This window comes from Physeter macrocephalus, chromosome 15 (genome assembly GCF_002837175.3).
Source record: "Physeter macrocephalus isolate SW-GA chromosome 15, ASM283717v5, whole genome shotgun sequence".
NCBI lineage: Eukaryota > Metazoa > Chordata > Mammalia > Artiodactyla > Physeteridae > Physeter > Physeter macrocephalus.
In genome coordinates this window covers 65420639-65440294 of record NC_041228.1, presented here as the reverse complement: position 1 = coordinate 65440294, position 19656 = coordinate 65420639, and the positions used below count along the sequence as shown (strand labels likewise).

Sequence of the window (19656 nt, the reverse complement as noted above, 5' to 3'; positions counted from 1 at the left end):
TCATGGTAGCCATCTGGGGATTTATGCCACAGGCTTTGTGACCATATCAGCTCAGGACTCTTCAATCTCCCTTAGAGTCCGAAGAAGCAGACGTGACACTTGGCCCTGAAGACACGAATTGGTACCACCCAAACCTTCTGTGCCTCCATCTGGCCAGCTCCTGTTTTGTGGCCTTCCCGTAAAATCAAGCGTCCTCTCTGGATAAATGGGACTTTTGCAGAGAGTATGCTCAACTTTCAAAGCCTCCTTATCTGTGCTTCCTGCTGGCAGAAATCTGGAAACCTGCCAAGAACCTGGTCAAAGCCTCTATTTTGAATGAGAAAGTCTACAGGGCGGGTCCAAGGTCCCTTCTGACTTGTCAAGAGTGTTTCTGGGTCCTTTTGTGAACTGTCAAGTTTAACTGCCTGTGCTTTTGAGCGAAGTGCCTTTGAGGCCCACTTAGTGGCTCAGAACAAAGCGTCTCAGAGCACCTGTGGGGAAGGACTGATTTTTGTTTTAAATCCATTGTGGATCAGTATTTTGGAAAATAATAAACTGCTAGGAAAATTCAATTAAAAAAACCCCAAAGACTACAAAACACAAGCTTAATTTTTTTCTTTAGATTCAACACACATAAAACTATTCTGTCAAATTGGCATAAAAGTTCTAAATGCTTACTCTGTTTTTGTACTTATCTCATTGCCGATTGGTTACAAACAATTTGCAGGATGGAATAGAAACTACTCCCTGGACTGAAGTTTGAGTGGCCCTGGCTTAAAAGGTGATGGGGGGAAAAAAGGTGATGGGGCTGTGGATTATTTTCAAAGTAGGAGCCTTCCAACTAATTATGAGACAGCCAGAGAGCAGACCCCCTTAAGTTGATTCCATAGAGTTTTTGTTCTGACTTCAATCAGAACTTGAACATTTGAAATCAACAATGTTTCTCCCTAAAAGCCAGTTGCCATCTCTCCTGGCCTCCCAGCTGAGACGCAAGCTCTTCTGCCCACTTGCATAGAACTGTTTAGTACCTTGTCTTAGTTCTTTTACTAACCTGCAAGGTCCAGGTTAACAGTGCTCAATAAATGTGGGGAGGAAGAGTGAAATAATAAAATAATACCAATTACATGTGCTAGAAAATAAGCAGGCGCCTTACCCATCAGATTTATCAATGTTGCTGAGTGTCCCAAGATATTTCACGTTCCCTGGCATCTTCACAGGAGAGAGACTTGCTGAGAAAACCAGAGGGAAAACAATAGATGGGTATCCTCCTTCCCTGGAACCTGCAAGCCACACTTCCCCATGGAGATGGCAGGAACAGAAAGATATGGAGATACCTTGGTGCCAAGGAAAACGGGTGGACCTGGAGGCCCAAGGCCTGGCGCCAACGTCCTGGAGAGACAGCCATGCCGGCCTCCCGACCCAATGGCACGTTTGTGCTGGGTGGGCTGTTCTAACTAACGCTTTCCTCACTCTTGGCCTTAATGGTACTCATCCTGGGCTTCTCAGCTTACAGGTAGTTTTCTCAGAGAGGCCTTTCCTCCTCTCCCCTCCATCCTGCTCTCTCTCTCAAGCGTTCGGCGGTCCCCCTTTATAGCACTTACGTGTCCTATTTTTGTACATGGTTACTTGTCTTCACACTTTAAGCTTGGTGAGGGCAGGAATCGTGCCTGTGAGGTGTGTCCCTGTGGATTCCGAGCCTTGGCTTAATGTTTGGAACCAGGGCACTCATGGCTATGTTAGCGACAGCCCGGCCACAGCACCCATGCTGCTTGTACAGGCTCACCTTGCTTTACTGCCCTTCGCAGATACTATATTTTCATGACTTGAGGTTTGCGGCAACCCTGTGTCGAACAAGTCTTGTTGGGGCCATTTTCCCAACAGCCTTTGCTCGCTTCCTGTCTCTTTGTCACATTTTGTTAATTCTCGCACTATTCCAAGCTTTTCCTTATTATTATATTTGTTTAGGTGATCTAAGATCAGTGATCTTTGATGTTACTGCTACGACCCGCTGAAGGCTCAGGTGGATGGTTAGCATTTTTTAGCAATAAAGTATTTTCTAACTAAGATACGTACATTTTTTTTTAGACATAATGCTATTGAACACTTAGTAGGCTACAGTATAGTGGAAACATAACTTTTATATGCACTGGGAAACCGAAAAATTCATGTGACTCTTTTTATTGCGATATTCCCTTTACTGCGGTAATCTGGAACCCAGCCCTGAAATCCCTCCGAAGTCTGCCTGTAGTCGATTTTCTTCTCTCCCATTTTTGTTTGTAACCTTTTTATTCAATGAATGGGGTTTGATAGGGTGGAATCATAAAGCAACTTAATTTTATTTGTCTCACTGTCCCTTCAAACCCCCTCTGTGGGCTCCTTCTCTTCCTGCCGGTGGGGATGTTCTCAGACAGGTCTTACAGCTTGTAAAGTCCTCCGTAGGTCATGAAAAGTCACTTGTAGTTGCGAGACCAGACTTACGTTAGTAGTTGGAGCCTTACCAGGGCCACGATGACATCTTCGAATGTTTGCCCATCCCGGCCCCCGGGTCTCTGGGCTGCAGGCCTCGCCCCGGTCCTGGCAGTTGGGGGTTCCATCACTCCCATCAGTCCTGGTGGTGGGGGTCCTTAGTGGGGGTGGCAGCCCTGCCCCTGGAGCCCCGTGTGCAGAGCCATGCCGGGAAGGCCCTCACCCCACTCCCAGTGAAGGGGGCTGGGGCAGTGGCCCAGCACTCGGACCCTCCCCTGCATTTTCCCACTGTGGATCTTCCGCAGGCCGGGCTTGGGCGGTGGACAGCGTCTCTTCCCCGATGCTGGGAGGGTCTAGCACCTGCCCTGCTGCGGGATCCCACCAGATCCTTCCGGGCCTTCGGTCCATCAGTGGAAATGAGGCAAAGGGAATCCTTGGTAATGTTACCGAGCCCAACCCGCCCTGCTCGCCACAGGACAGGCCAATAAATCAGGAGATGAATTGTTGGGGCAAGGAATAACGACTTTAATTGGAAAGCTAGCAGACCAAGAAGATGGCAGACTAGTGTCTAGAAAAACCGTCTTCCAAATTCGGGCTCCTTTTATACAGAGGAAGGGGAAGGGGCGGGGCCCACTGAGATGCCAGCCAATGGCTGAGCAGGACTGCTAACGGTCGCTTGCTGACTGTTGCTCCCTAACCAGTCATTTGCTTGGGGGAGGGGCCCACTGCGATGCAGACCAATGACTGAGCGGGACCACTAACAGCTGTGCCCCTGCCCCACCCCTATCACAGTAACATCTGTTGCTCTTCTTACCAGGACACCAAAGACTTCCTAGGAGACACATTGGAGGAACTCTTTCTAGTCTTTATTTTCTCTTTTGCAACTTCTGACACCCCTGACCACTTCCCCCTTGAAGCCCTTTTGCTTGGTTTCCATGACTTCTAGCCTCTCTTCACCTCTTTCCCTTCCCTCTCAGGCTCCCTCAAAGATTTGTGTTTCCTTGGTTGCTCCTTACCCATCGGTGTCTCCAATCACGGTCGCAGTTTCTCTCCAGCCTTAGGTGATTCCTTCCTTCACTGATGGATTGATTCATTCACTCCCTTCCTTCATCCTCGGGCCCTGAGCACCAAGCCCTGAAGCAAATTCTTCTGATTCAAAACGCAGCTTCAGGTCCTTCCTCGGAAAAGCCTCCTCTCAGCTCCCAGACCGAGTCAGCTCGAGTTCAGCCTCGTACATGAGGCACCTTTTACCTGAGGTGCCTGGTACTTAAACCCACTCTGGAACTTTCCCCATTGTTGTAATTATTGTCTGGGATGTCTGTCTCCTCCACTAGACTGTGCGCCTTTAAAGGCAGGGACTGCCCACATGCCGCGGAGCAACTAGGCCCGTGCGCCACAACTACTGAGCCTGCGCGTCTGGAGCTTGTGCTCCGCAACAAGAGAGGCCACGACAGTGAGAGGCCCGCGCACCGCGATGAAGAGTGGCCCCCGCTTGCCGCAACTAGAGAAAGCCCACGCACTGAAACGAAGACCCAACACAGCCAAAAATAAATAAATAAATAAATAAAATTTAAAGGCAGGGACTGTGTTTAGTAAATTTTGTACCCCCGTCATATCCAGAAAAAGTCTATCAGTGTTTATTGAATAAATTAAAATGCTGTGTCTGATTAGTATTCTACAATTAGAAATAACTTTTTATCGGGCTTCCCTGGTGGGGCAGTGGTTAAGAATCCACCTGCCAATGCAGGGGACACGGGTTCGAGCCCTGGTCCGGGAAGATCCCACATGCCGCGGAGCAGCTAAGCCCACGCGCCACAACTACTGAAGCCCACGCACCTAGAGCCCATGCTCTGCAACAAGAGAAGCCACCGCAGTGAGGGGCCCGTGCACCGCAACGAAGAGTAGCCCCCGCTCGCCGCAACTAGAGAAAGTCCGTGTGCAGCAATGAAGACCCACACAGCCAAAAAAAAAAAAAAAGATAAGATAAAAATTTATAAAAAAAAAAGAAATAACTTTATCTTCACAAAACTCCCTGGAAGTAAGAACAGTGAACATCAGATCTAATGATCCTCTTGTAAGGACAGGCTTGGGTGGAGGAGGGGTGGGTGGAGGAACAGGTCAAACACCTGTGTCCAAAGCCTGGCTTTGCCACTTATGTCACTTCATACCTCTGAGATTCAGTTTCTGTCAAACAGGGCTAAGAATGGTCCCTACCTATTCATATGCTTCTTAGGAAGAGTAAAAATGAGTGGAGGAGCACTTAAAATAATAATTACAACTTAGTAAGCCTTTAACAAATGCCAGCAGTTTTTACTGAATTTTATGCAATCAAAGAATTCACCATTAAAAAAATACTTATTTTATGTACACTAAGAAAAAATGCTGCCAGTTATTGCATGCCACTGATTGAAAGACCCATTCTTATTTGAGAGGCTGAAGTATGGGGGTGGGAGAGTACATTTAGAATCAATAAAGTACAGTATTATTGTGTCTTATGAAAAAAAAGATTGTGGAGGGTAAAGAATGGGCTGCGGGAGGGTATTTTGGGGACTGAGGTGGGAGAGGCTGGTACTTTGCTCTACCAGGATGTAAAAATGCACATATCCCTTCCCCATTTCTTTCATTTCAGATGCAAGATGCTAGACATTGGGACCCTGCTGCATGCAGGGAAAGATAAAGATGCCGTGGAATGAATGGAAACTATTGAGAGCAGACATTTGCAGAGCTCAAGGGGAGGCAAAGCAGGGTAGGAACCCATTAAAACTAAGCATCTCTGAAATGAGAATCACTAATATAAAATACCCTACAGAACTGGTAACTTCAGTTCTTTTAGGCAATTGGAAATATCAAAAAGAAACTTTTAAAGCCAGACTTTCAGATCAGTGAGTGAAGTTCTGGACCTGCGTTCAGCTTAGTCCCTCCCATTGGCCATTCTGTTACATCAAATCACAGTAATACGTAGGGCTTCTATTTGGAATTTTGAAGCCCAGTGTGTGAAATGGAAGAGGACTCTTTTAGTTGGAAGTGTAGCTCCTGCATAAAGAGACAGCTGAAATAATCAATGCAAAAAATAAATAAATAAATAAATAAAATCACAGGCCGAAAAGTGTTTCCTTTTGTAGAGAATTTGTGACATTAGTTAAAAAAAAAAAAGAAAAAAAAAGGTACAAACGTCAAGGGCAGCTGGGTTAATGAGTACAGCAAGTACAGCTGCTCTTCCCAGTGGAGACTAGAGCGCTGACGTGGATGGAACGTGAGCGGGAAATGAGGGTGGTGATTGCAGCAGCCCCTAACGGGTACTTACTCCATGTCAATGCATAATGGGGATGATTGGCACTGCCAGCTGAACAAGAGATGCTGGGCTGTAATTAGAATGTTGGCGCTCATCAAAATACAGTAAAACAAGGAGAGCCGTGATTACTTAAACCTGAAGCTACATTCTGCAAGATGGCTTTGCTTTTCAAATTCTTTATTGTTTTAGTGTTCATTGAAAAACAAAAACAAAAAACCCCACAGGCCATGCAAAATTAGGATGCTGTATCATAGAAGAATAAATGAGATGAGACTGCTTTCTGTATAATGGCCAATATTTAGAGATGTGCTCCATAAATGTCAATGACAATCAGTGCAGAATATTTCTCTCTCTTCAGAAAGAGATTTCTTTTTGCTAAATGGCTATTTCCCCAACCCCCTCTCATTCCTCTGTACCATTGTTTCTGCACTGAGACAGAGCTGACCCACTACGCCATATCAACAGAGAAATAACTTCTAGGTTTGAACTGGGCTTTCTACTCACTGAGAATGACTGATGTTGTGTAGTTATGCAAGTTCTTTTTGAAGATAAAGTTGAACCATGCCTTGAGGATTTTCTTTTGAACTTTTCCAAGCTTCCTATGTGTATTAGGATTTAGGTAAATCACCAGTCTTCTAATGTATTCCTGGTAGTCTTCTAGATCTTAATCCTACAGAATTGAATTCACTTTTTAAAAGCCACATTTAATCTTTCATTTTTCATTTGTTAGCACAAATACAGTATAGACATTTCTCCCTTCTGCCTCGAGTTACAAATAACCTGTGTCTTACTCTTTTGTTTGTTTGTTGTGAAGGAAATCAGCAAGAAATAGAAAAGGACCACTCTAACTGGTCAGAAGATCACTAATAACCTAAATTAGTTTGGTAAAGTTGTACTTTTGAAACATTAATCTCTCATTGTTCTCATAAGGAGTTTTATTATAGTTTCTCATATTTGAGGGAGGAAAAAGCTATTAGTCCAGAAGTCAATCAACCAATATACAACAGAGTAACAACCTCAGTCTTAAGATTTTGGTCTGTTTCATATATTATCCACACTTAGGTGTATATTCCCACCCCCTGCCCGGCCTGCCTCCGCTGCCATATCCAGGCCTTCCAGTCCACTTGTAATTTCTAGGACATTTTATGAGATCTGTTCAAATTTCTTGATAAACTATCTTGTAATACACACTTTTCCTGTCCCAGGTAAATATGCTCATTTACCTGATGGCGTTTGATTCTTTTCATTAGAAGGTAAGGCAGCTCTAAGCAGCTAATAGTTGTCTAGAAGTTGTACAAGCCATCTGAATGAAAGTATAGTTTCATAAACCATAGGTATCTAATTAAAAAAAAAAATCATTCTTTAGGGACTTCCCTGGTGGTCCAGTGGGTAAGACTCCACGTTCCCAATGCAGGGGGCCTGGGTTCGATCCCTGGTCAGGGAATTAGATCCCGTATGCATGCCACAACTAAGAGTTCGCATGCTGCAATGAAACATGCCACAGTGAAGATCCCGCATGCCCCAACTAAGACCCAGCGCAGCCAAAATAAATTACTTAATTAAAAAAAAAAGATGCTAATGTTTGCTGTGAAAAGGGCCGGAATACCTTTAAAGAAAAAAATCATTCTTTAGAAACTATACACACTGTTTGCTTTTATGATTATTGTGTCACACAAGTGTAAATGATTCAGTACAGACTTGGAAGTTTGCTTTATGAAATTTCATGCTGGGTAAGCATGCCTGCAGTCTTCCAGTGATTAAATGGCTGTGATGGTGGCTTGAATAGCTCTTGCAGCCTCTTTGGCTCCCCTGCTCAGCAACCATGGAGCACTGTCCTTGTACCGTGGGCATGAGCGCTCATCAGCCTTGTACAATGGGGTCTTACAGGGAAAAGTAGTAACAACTAAAACTACTTAATGCTTACTATGAGTCATTCAGTCCCTGTGCTGTCTGTCACAAACTTATGAGCTAACAACTAACATTTAATAAGTATCAGGCGTGGAGCTATGCACAATCCGTTCTTAGAACTACCCTGTGGGGTAAGTGCTAACATTATCTCAGGAAACTGAGGCACAGACATTAATTAGATCACACAGAGCTTATTGGTAGAGGAGTCAAGATTTGAACTCTGGTCTGCCAGTCTTACTACTATGTACCTATTAATATCTGCAGAAATCAACAAGGTTATCACTTGAAGTTTTGGATCTTCAAAATAAGAAGAGATTTCTTTCTTTGGTCAACGTAAAGTCAAAGTTAGGTTACTAGCAGTTATGTGATGGAACCTAAGCCTCTTAAATTTCTTTTCTGATTTGCTTGTTTTCAGAACACAAAATGTTTGATTTCAGCTTTAAGCAAATACAGTAATAATTTTTTCACTAAAAATAGTTAAGCTAGACAAAGTGGCTTAGCCTTTCCTTGAACGGTATTGGATAAAACTGGTTGACATGTGACACACAGATACCTAGTGCAGCTTTCTGTAAAGCAAGTCATGCTTAAACTAGTTGCCTTTGTACATACTGGGCTCTGTGCCGTCTTCACAGGATAGAGCTGAGCCATAGCGGATGCTGCCTTCTGTAGATGGCTAACGGCTTTACACAGTGCTCAATACCAGATGGACCTATTATTGGAGTAGAGTTGATTTACAATGTTGTGTTAGTTTCTGGTGTACAGCAAAGTGATTCAGCTATACATATATATATATATATATATATTTTTTTTTTTTTTTAATTTTTAAAATTTTTTGGCCATGCCACCCGGCATGTGGGATCTTAGTTTCCAGACTAAAGGATTGAACCCACACCCCCTTCAGTGGAAGCGCAGACTCTTAACCACTGGACCACCAGGGAAGTCCCTATATTCTTTTTCATATACTTTCCATTATGGTTTATTGCAGGATATTGAATATAGTTCCCTATGCTATACAGTAGACTTGCCTTTTGCCTTTCCTTTCATCCTAGTGTGTTGGTCTGTATACCCAGGGCTTCTAAAACACATAGAGACTCAGTCCAACCCCCTTTACTCTCTTCAGGCCCTAGGTTACTACTCTTTAATTCTTCCAACACTTGCTAATGTCTACTCTGCAACTCCCAAACCTGTCTTGTTTTGAAGTTTTAAAGCAGATGATGCTTAACTGAATTACCTACCACACCTAGGGTGATCTTTGGGAAAAAAACATCTGTTTGAGCATTACCCTTGAATTTCCTCCAGGGTTACTTTTAAGGCCACTCCTTAAAAAATGCAAACAGGTGGTCAGTATCAATCCATTCTTATAGGTGTCCACGTGTAGACAGGCAGCAGAACCAGTTTTCTGTGAAAATATTTGGCAACACCTTGGAGATATAGGGTGTCAATGGCTATTGCCAACATCTGTGCAACAAAACATTTCTCTCCCATTTCCTCATCTATACAAGATTTGCTCCAGGATTAGTTCTGAATTTAAGGACTGTGTACGATTAATTTTAGAAGAATGTAGTTAATACATTTATTCCAGAATAGTCCACCTGGACTACTCACAGCCATATCCCCCCTTTTATGGAGGGAAGGACAACCCCAGAAGGGCAAAGCAACTAGTTCAAGGTCACTCAGTACGACAGCTGTCCTGGCTCATGGTCCTACCGTGATGCTTCCCATCAGGCTTCAAAGTTTGACCAGAGGCCGGGTGACAGCAGCAGCCTCTGCAGGATCTGGGGGGCCCGTAGAGACTTTCCTCGGAGGAGGGGATCTAGGGCTTACTATTTACAATTACACTTGTGTATATATGTGTTTTGTAAAGTTTTAACTACATACCAAGGGCTTCCCCCCACCCCCCAAACCCACAGCATATGTTGTAGAACACAAGAACACATAGCATATGCTGTATGTAAGTTCATAGAAAGAAGGATCCTCAAATGAGTGTGGAGACACTGCATGCTGTCCCCCCGTTGGCGTCATTCTAGGTGCCTCAGGAAGCACGTGTGCATATAAAGGATGACTAGTCCTGCAGTAAAAAAGACACCTTTAAGTTTGTTTAACTCAATAGTCCCTGAATTTGGTTATAAACCACTTTTTCTCACAGTTGCCCTCATTAATAATATATGAAACTAATCATCTTTTTTGGTAGAACACACTTTTAAGGAAAGGCTGTTCTAAATGTTTATCAGAAGTACACTCTTTCAATGTGTACCTTTTAATGAGATTAGACACTAAAAATAGCATAAAATTTGCTAACAACAAAGAAAACATCCAAGATACAGCTTGTGAAAGTAAAAAGTTTTATTCTGATTGATTTCTCAATGTATAGTTCAATATAATGCCAGTTTTTAATGGCAGAGATTTGGTTCCACTGAAACTCCATGATGCTACAGAGAGCTACTACTTTTTCCAGGAAGTAGGTAAACAGCTGGAAACAGAAAGCACGACTTTCTAGCAGCATGGCAACTGATTAAACTGCAGACCTATCAGGTCTGCAACTTTTATATTAAAAATGGCGCAAACATTAGCTGGTGACAAAAGTGAGAAGTGGGGAGCAAAACGTGAACATTGAAAGGAGTGATATATATGTCCTGTAGAGATGACAAAGACCCAGATAGAGCTATAAAGATTTTAAAGGATAATTATAGAAAAGGGAACCAAATATTTTACTCAAATGTTTTTTAGAGCCTTTCTATAGAGATACAAATATATATATATATTTATCCAAAAATATGTTTTATACAGATAAATGTTTCTCAAATAAGGATGGGACCAAAGCTACAGTTATAACATAAAGCATTGTCTTTTGTAAGACTATTTATCCACCTGAATTTTCAATTTGAGGCTAGTGCATTAAATGTTTTCCAAATATTGACATCTTTTTATATATATAAATCAAGTAGGCATTATTTTTTAAAAGGGTTTTCAGGTTAAACAGTATTTTTCTAAGCTGCTGTGCGTATCAAACTTATGACAAGCCCCATTAAGAATTATTATTAATAAACATATCAAAAAGGGCTATGGTCAAATTTTCTTCTTTATAGTAAATATTTAATTTTCTGATTTCCAGTTTACAAGTGTTGAAAATGCACAAGAAAGATTTTACTTCACAGTGGAAGGAGTACTAGACCAGACTCAGTAGGCTTCAGTCCTAGGCCTTGTTCTGTCCCCCTTGTTTCCTTTTCTTTCTTCTTTATAGTAAATATTTAATCTTCTGATTTCCAGTTTGTAAGTGTTGAAAATGCACAAGAAAGATTTTACTTCACAAGTACTTTTATGTTAATATATTTTGATTCCATATATATGGCAATAAATCTTCACACGCCATAAGCAAAAGTATGTTTTTTCTCCCTTAAAAAAATGGGGATGTAAATAACATTAACAACCACTATAAAATAAAGCACACAAGTATTTTGGTGAATTTACAAATCGTTTTTCCCAAGTGTAAAGGCTACAAAAATTCCTAAAAATTAGAGAACACTGAAAACATATTAAAGTTTGACATCCAACTTTATATTATTTCCATTTTGCCCTGAAAGATAACTTAAAAAAATATGACCTTGCTGGAACAGGCCATCTTGCTAATATAAAAAATTGGTGAGAGCAAGAAATTGTATCACTGATATGTAGAATTTTTGTAAATAGTTCTCTCTTCAAATCATTAGAAAAATGCTGAAAGATAAAGAACAAAATAAAATAAAATATGGTGGTGGTCCCTAAACTATTTTGAAGGCAGGTAGCTTAGTCTAAGCTGAAGTATTTTTTTCACTCCTAGTAATCATCCTCCCCTCAAATGCCCTTTAAAAAATGCATGAAACAATAGTAGCAAGAATCAAAGAGCACAAACTGTATTTTCAAGAACAGAAAAAAATCTCTAGTGCTGAAAGATATAGTAAAAAGCAGATTTCTTTGGGGACATTAATCAATTAGATTATAATTCATTATGAAGATTTCTCTTTTCTATTACGGGGAGAGTCTGCTCCATTTGAAGTTACTGTTCCATTTACACCATTTTCTGAGAAGAGAAAAAAATCAGGATTACCTTCTAAGTAAGTGCAAATAACATTATCTTTTACACATAAAGGTACCCTCAGAAAAGAAAATTTAAAACCTAATATATACTCTTATGACCTTAGGTGAAACTTACTAGTGCTTAATCTTTACTAGTATTTAACCAACCATAAAACCTGATAACATGTTAAACACAATGAACTGAAAGCAGCAAATTAAAAGTAATTACATATGTCAACTACATCTCAATTTAAAAAAACAGTTAAAAAAGGAAAGTAACTACTATTGAAGGTAGGAAAAAAAGAGAAGACAGAAACTCTAAAAACAATTAGAAGAACTATAAAATAGTCTGCAGAGCAATACTTTTGGTAGAAAAAAAGGAACATTTTCATACTGGACAGCAGACAAGGGAAGTTCTTGGGGATGTGTTTCTTTCCAACATATTAAAAAATTGGTGTTTAGGATGATAACTCTTATGTTTAAGAGTGTTATAATCACCTTCTTCAAGCTATGATGGAATAACTGATGTCAGACCAACCCTAACCCTCCCTCCAAAAATATCCACAAAAGGTGAACACAAAAATGGCTATTTGAAGGCACTGGGGAAAAAACCAAGTCAGCTAAGTATATTTCTCCCTCAAGGTATCTGCCAACTACTAAACGTGCACGCACCAAGCAAGACTCAGAGAAATCAAGCAGAAAGTAACTCCTAACAAAGAATAAAGCTATAGAGAGAATTGGGAAGTCTCACAATGACAGGGAGACAAAAATATGAATTTGGGGCCCACCAGAGAAGAAAGCCCTTAGAAACAGTTGATGTCATAGGAATGAGGACAAACTGGAAATAGATCAGCTTCAGTGACACAGAATGATCCAGAGCTTCTACTAATTCATCCAGAGCCTCTGCATGCTTTTACACAAACCATTCAGTATTCAACCTGACCTCAGGGGCATCGGCTTCTGCCTGGCTTTGCTGGAGCCCAGTCGGCCTCCCTGTGGCCTCAGTAACCGCCTTATGTGCCAAAAACATAGGCTTACATCGTGTGAAAGCCCCAAGTGGCTTTCTATATTATTAGCACAGTATTTAGTGTATAAAGGCAGAATTCTTACAATAATTTTTTCTTTTTAAGTATGAGGATATATGCACTACTGACTTTTTAAATTTTAAAAAATTGGTATAATGTTGCTTATTTAAAAATAATGTTTGGATGCACTGGCAAATTATTTTTGTTTACAGAGTGTTTTGTTTACAAATTGTCAGTCTTGTTTGTTTTACTTTTAGTGTGACTTTTTAAATGTCTCAGAAATTAAAGTTTAACAAAACGTGATTTCATTAAAAAAAAAAAAAAAATTACCAGGTGTGCCAGAAAACAAGATGAAATGACTGAAAACTAAGAGAAAAAAAAAATATCAGAAATAGATCCTCAGGTGATCCAGATCTGGAGTTGTCACACAGGGATATTAAAAGAACAATTAATAAAAATAAATGAAAAGATAGATAATTTCATCCAAGGACTCAAAAATCTTTAATCCCAGGACAGGATAATACAGTAACTAAAAATATAAATTTAATAAAAGTTTAATAGCAGATTAGGCACAACAGAAGAGATGAGTGAACTAGAAAAAAATGCTCAGATTGAAACTCAGAGAAAAAAGGATGGAAAACGCAGAAAGCATGAAAAGATATAAAAGGACAGGGTAAAAGGGTTTGACACATGTACTAGAATCCCCGAAGGACAGGAGAAAGAGAATGGGGCAGAAGCAATACCTGAAGAAATAACGGTGAAAAATTTTCCAAAAATGGCAAAAGAAACCAAGCCAAGACTCAGGAAGCTCTACACAACACCGAGCAGGATGAATACAAAGAAAACCAAACCCAGGCACATCATACTATAACTGTCAAAAAAACAAAGATAATTTCGTCAGACTGGATGAAAAAATTAAAATCCAATTACATGCTGCTTACAAGAGACACAACTTATATTTGAGGACAAAGAAAGGTTTAAAGTAGAAAAACACAGGAAAAGATAGAGCATGCTAACACTTTACCACAAGATAGTTGGTGAACTGGAGTAAATTCAGACAAGCTAGAGATGAAGATGGACATGTGACAATAAAAAAGGACAAATCCCACAGGGATTTATATAACAACCCTGAATTTTGATATACCTATAACATATCCTCACAATATTTAAAGCAAAAACTTACAAGCTACAAGGAGAAATGGGTGAATACCTTCTGCAGTAACTGACTGAACAAGCAGAACTCCTTCCACCAAGTCAGTAAAGGTACAAACCTGGACATCACAAATGGACGTGACACCTACCTACAGAACAGAATACCCAACAAACACACAATACACATCCTTCTGAAGTCCAAATGGAACATTCATCAATTTTGAACATGTGATGAGACATAATGAAAGTATCAACAAATTTCAAAGAATTGAAATCATTCAGAGTATGTTCTTTAACCACAGTGGAATTAAGCTAGAAATCAGTAGGAAAACCCCCGCCACAAACCTAGAAAATGCCCAAATACAGTATTTGTAAACTACACAATTTACTTATAAATAATCCATGGGTCAAAGAAGAAATCACAACTGGAATTATAAAATACTTGAAACTGAATGATAATGAAAGTGATATATCAAAACCTGTGAAATAAGGGTAAAGCATTGCTGAAAGGGAAGTTTGACCTTAATTGCAAGTAATTCATGAGAAGGGATGAAAAATCAATGATTTATTTCCACAAGGTAAACCACAAATAACAAAACAGCAAATTAAACCCAAAGAAAGGGAAATAAGAACAGAAATCAATGACACAACTGAGACAATCAGCAAAAGAAGACAAATGTTGGTTCTTGGCTGATGGAAGAAGAAAAAATAAAGGCATAAATTACTTACACAGGAAATGAAAAATGGGAATCACTGCTGTTCTACAGGCATTAATAAGTGGGTATTATGAATAATTTTACATTAATACATTTTGAAAATTTAAATGAAATGGATAAATCCTTGAAAAACACAATTTACCAAAAGAGAAACAATAAGAAATAGAAAATCTGAATAATCCTATTATCTATTAAAGAATGTGAACATGTAGTTAAAAATCTTCCCATAAAGAAGAGTCCAGGTTGGATAGCTTCACTGGTGAATCCCTCCAAACTTTTTTTTTTTTTTTTTTTTTTTTTTTTTTTTGCGGTACGCGGGCCTCTCACTGTTGTGGCCTCTCCCGTTGCGGAGCACACGCTCCGGACGCGCAGGCCCAGCGGCCATGGCTCACGGGCCCAGCCGCTCCGCGGCATGTGGGATCCGCCCGGACCGGGGCACGAACCCGCGTCCCCTACATCGGCAGGCGGACTCTCAACCACTGCGCCACCAGGGAAGCCCCTTCCAAACATTTAAATAAGAAATAATGCTGGCATTACAAGAAGGACAAAACTGCCCAATACTTTTTATAAAGCCAGCATAACTCGTATCAAAACCTGACAAGGATATTACCCCAGAAAAGGGCTAACTATAGCCCAATCTTTTACATAAACACAGATGCAAAAAATCCTATTTTTACAAAATATTGAAGAAACCCATCCAGCAAAAGTGATATATTGTCATCATCAACTTGGGTTTATGCCAGGAATGCAAAACTGGATTTACATTTGAAAATCAATATATTACCAAAAAATACATATCAATATTCTTTATGAATACAGATGTAAAAATCCTCAACCAAATACTAGCAAGCCAAATCAAGCATCATCTAAAGAGGATTATATACATGACCAAGTGAGATTTATCCCAGGACTGCACTGTTGGCTTAACATTAAAAAATCAATTAATATAATCCATCATATCAATAGAATAAAGGACACAAACCATTTGATGATCTCAATCGTTGCAGAAAAAGCACGTGACAACATCTAACATCCTTTCATGATAAAAATTACAAACAAAGTAGGAATAGAAGGAAACTTTCTCAACCTGAAAAAGCCCATTTAGGAAAAACTCACAGGTAACATCATACTTAATGGTGAAAGGCTAGATGTTTTCCTGCTAAGATCAGGAATAATATGAGGATATCTGTTCTCACTAATTCTATTCAAAATTGTTCTGGAGGTTCTAGCCAGGATAATTTGGCAAGAAAATGAAATAAAAGGCATCCAGACTGGAGAGGAAAAAGTAAAACTATCTCTAGTTATAAACGACATGATCCTGTATACTGAAAATGCAAAGGAATCCACAAAAGTACTAGAATTAAATAGTAAAGTAAAATTTAAAAACCCTAACAAGCACAACAATGTTGTGGGATACAAGATCATTACGCAAAAATCAACTGTGTTTCTATACATTGGCAATGAACAATCCAGAAATGAAATTAAGACAATTCTATTTACAACAGCATTGAAAATAAAAAAAATATTTAGGAATAAATTTAATGAAGAAGTGTAAGACTTATACACTGATAACTATAAAATTTAATTGAAAGAAATTCAAGAAGACCCTAAAAGATAGAAGGACATCTATGTCCATACTCCCCAAAGCAATCTACAGATTCAAGATAATCCGTATCAAAGGCCAGCTGGCTTTTCTGCAGGAATTGACAAGCTGATCCTAAAATTCGTATGGAAATGCAAGGCACCCAGAATAACCGAAACATGAAAAAAATAAAAATGGTAGACTCACATTTCCTGATTTCAAAACTTACTACAAAGCTATAGTAATCAAGACAAGGGCATAAGAATAGACATAGAGATGAAGAGACTAGACTAGAGAGTCCAGAAATATTAAATTCTTGCTTTTATGATCAACTGATTTTCAACAAGAGTATCAAGACAATTCAATAAAGATTAGTCTTTCCAACAAATGGTGCAGGGACAACTGGATATCAACACGCAAAACACTGAGTGTACAATGGTGCAGTTTGGAAAACAGTTTAGCAGTTCCCACCAGATGTTAAATATACAGCTATCATATGACCCAGCAATTCCACTCCTAGTTATATATCCCAAACAGCAAAAAACAGGCGTTCAAACAAAAACTTGTATGTGAATGTTAACAGCATCATTCACAGTAGCCAAAAAAGTGGAAACAACCCAAATGTCAGTCAACTTACGGATAAACAAAACATAGTATATCCATACGCTGGTATATTATTTGGCCATAAAGAGGAATGAAGTGTCGGTACATGCTACGACATGTATGAATCTTAAAAATATGCTATGTGAAAGAAACAGCTGCAAAAGATCACATACTGTATGATTCCACTGATACGAAATATCCAGAAAAGGCTAATCTACAGAGACAGAAAACAGGTAAGAGGCTGGCAGGGGCAGGGGAACGGAGGGAATGGAAAATGACTGCTAATGGTGAATATACTTAAGAACCACTGAAATGTGCACTTTAAAGGGTGAACTTATGGTGTGTGAATTATATTCCAATAAAGCAGTTATTAAAAAATATTACTGAGAGAAATTAAAGATAATCTAGTAAGTGGGAGGTATATATCATGTTCATGGGTTGATATACTCAATTCTCCCTCAACTGATCTCCAGATTCAATGTAATATCAATCCAATACCCCAGTGAAGCTATTTGTATATGTGAAAACTGACCAAGATACAGTAAAATTTATATGACATGCAAAGGGTCAAGAGTTGCTGATACAAGACTGAATAAGGATAGGACTGGAGGACATAAACTACCAGCTATAAAGACTTATAAGAAGCAAACCACAGTTGATATATATTTTAAAATGGAACTCCTTGTGTTACAGTTCCAACTATTAACACTCGAAGTTGAAAAAAAGTTACTCCACTGTCAATGCATTTTCAGTCAAAAGCCAGAAGGAGGGGCTTCCCTGGTGGCGCAGTGGTTGAGAATCCGCCTGCCGATGCAGGGGACAAGCAAACCACAGTTGATATATATTTTAAAATGGAACTCCTTGTGTTACAGTTCCAACTATTAACACTCGAAGTTGAAAAAAAGTTACTCCACTGTCAATGCATTTTCAGTCAAAAGCCAGAAGGAGGGGCTTCCCTGGTGGCGCAGTGGTTGAGAATCCGCCTGCAGATGCAGGGGACACGGGTTCGAGCCCCGGTCCGGGAGGATCCCACATGCCACGGAGCAACTGGGCCCGTGAGCCACAACTACTGAGCCTGCGCATCTGGTGCCATGCTCCGCAACAAGAGGCTGCTACGGTGAGAGGCCCGCGCACCGCGATGATTAAAAAAAAAAAAAAAAAAAAGCCAGAAGGAGAAAAGAGATGAGATGCAGACTCAAAGATGAAGGATCAAACAATCAGAAGTTATTAAAAAAAAAGGTGTTCCACCACTTGGGACTAAAGGGCAGATGGGAAGGGGCTGAAAAAAAGTTTTGTTTTTTAAATACGAGTAAGATGCTTGGAAAGTACAATCACTCTCCAGGTTAGTTATTCACTAAAACTGCCCATGTACACATTGGTCTATAGTGGCTCAAAGTCATCAAGTCTGGAAAACTTGTCAGAGAGAACTTAGCGGACAGCTTTTGAGGAGAATAACTGACCAACAAACTGTAGGATGGGGCAAAATGATTTTGTTTCTAATTTTGCTAATAAGTAGAATAAACTCTCCTTTATAAGATTTTAAATCTTAACAAGATGATAAATAAGACCCCAAAACATTAAAAAAAAAAAGTTTCCTACTTCAAGGTTTTCATTGCTTACTGAATACAAACCTGTTCCTTTTCTAGAAGACCTGCCTTTAGTCACTGTTGGTTTCTTCTTCACAGTTGGTGCCTGAAAAGTAGAATGTTCTCTCCACCTCCGAAGCTGAAAATTAATGAACTTCCACATCATGAATGCTTGGGTAATGCAAATGGATGCCAGAACAGCAATTCTGAGAATATGAAGGAATAAACAGAAAATTAGAGTGCACCCAAACAATGCCATTGAATAAAGTAGTCTATCCTGCTTTGACAGGATTAACTTAGCGCTAAATTCCCACTAAGTTGACAAGATTATGTTAATAAATAATTATCCTGCTAATGATTAATCCCAGAAGTTAAATAAATGCTTTAGTACTTCAGTTTGGACATGAAATCGTTAACAGGTATGAAATCAAATCAAATGAATATTTATCCTAACCCCTGTATTTATCCCTTTATTTTTAGATGATTCATATTGTAAACTGACAATACATACTATATAGTAGTACAAAGTGAGAAAAATATTAAATCGACTCTACCTAACAGCCAGTACATTGAAGTTTCCAGTACTGAAATCCAGCTTCTGATTCTCTGCTCTTGCAAGGCCAAAGCCAACAGTGAGTACCGAAAGAATTAAAGTCAGAAGTCTTCCCAACACAAACAGAACGGCCCACAGAGAAAATCTGAGAAAAATGTCACAAGTCAGATTCACAGAATTGCAAAGATAAGAAAAGATCCTAGTAGAAATCAGATTCCTGTTAAGTAAATGCATATTAAAACAGCATTTCTTATTGTTCTGCAAAAAGGATTCTGAAATAAAATGTTAGGGAAATGCTTCATATTATATCACATTCTTGAAGATATATAACATATCAGCATTATTTCAGGTTCTAGAAGTCCAGTAAAGAAATGTTTGATATTTTTTGTTTAGCTGATCTTTTTTGTGTGTGTGTAACAACTATTAATGATTCTCGGAACTACTGGTATATAGAACAATTTTGGAAAATGCTGGATAAAACAAAAGCTGTGTACTCAATTCTCATGAGAGTCCCAGTTTTACTTTTTTTGTTTGTTTTGTTAAAGGCTTCACACTCTTTACAAGTCATATCACTTCAATTCTGTTCCAGTTCAATTTTCCCATCAAAGTATTTTAATATCTTTAAGGCTCTATAATCTATTATTTCAATTTCTTCTGAAAGTTCATTCTTCCTTCTCCAAAAGAAAAACGTGCACTTAAACAAGATAGGAGAAGTTATATCAGAAAAGTAAACCCTCAACC

General features: G+C 39.3%; 1 protein-coding gene across 1 annotated transcript in view; it reads right to left on the bottom strand.

The window, feature by feature from the left end:
• Positions 1-11397: 11397 nt before the first annotated feature.
• TRAM1 (translocation associated membrane protein 1) overlaps positions 11398-19656 on the bottom strand; it is a 29306-nt gene continuing 21047 nt past the window's right edge. The window contains exons 9-11 of the mRNA XM_007128946.3: positions 18917-19060; positions 18408-18568; positions 11398-11702 (exon numbers count right to left, since the gene is read on the bottom strand). Coding sequence (XP_007129008.1) covers positions 11629-11702; positions 18408-18568; positions 18917-19060 — 379 coding nt within the window. The 3' untranslated portion in view covers positions 11398-11628. The remainder of the gene's footprint in view (positions 11703-18407; positions 18569-18916; positions 19061-19656) is intronic.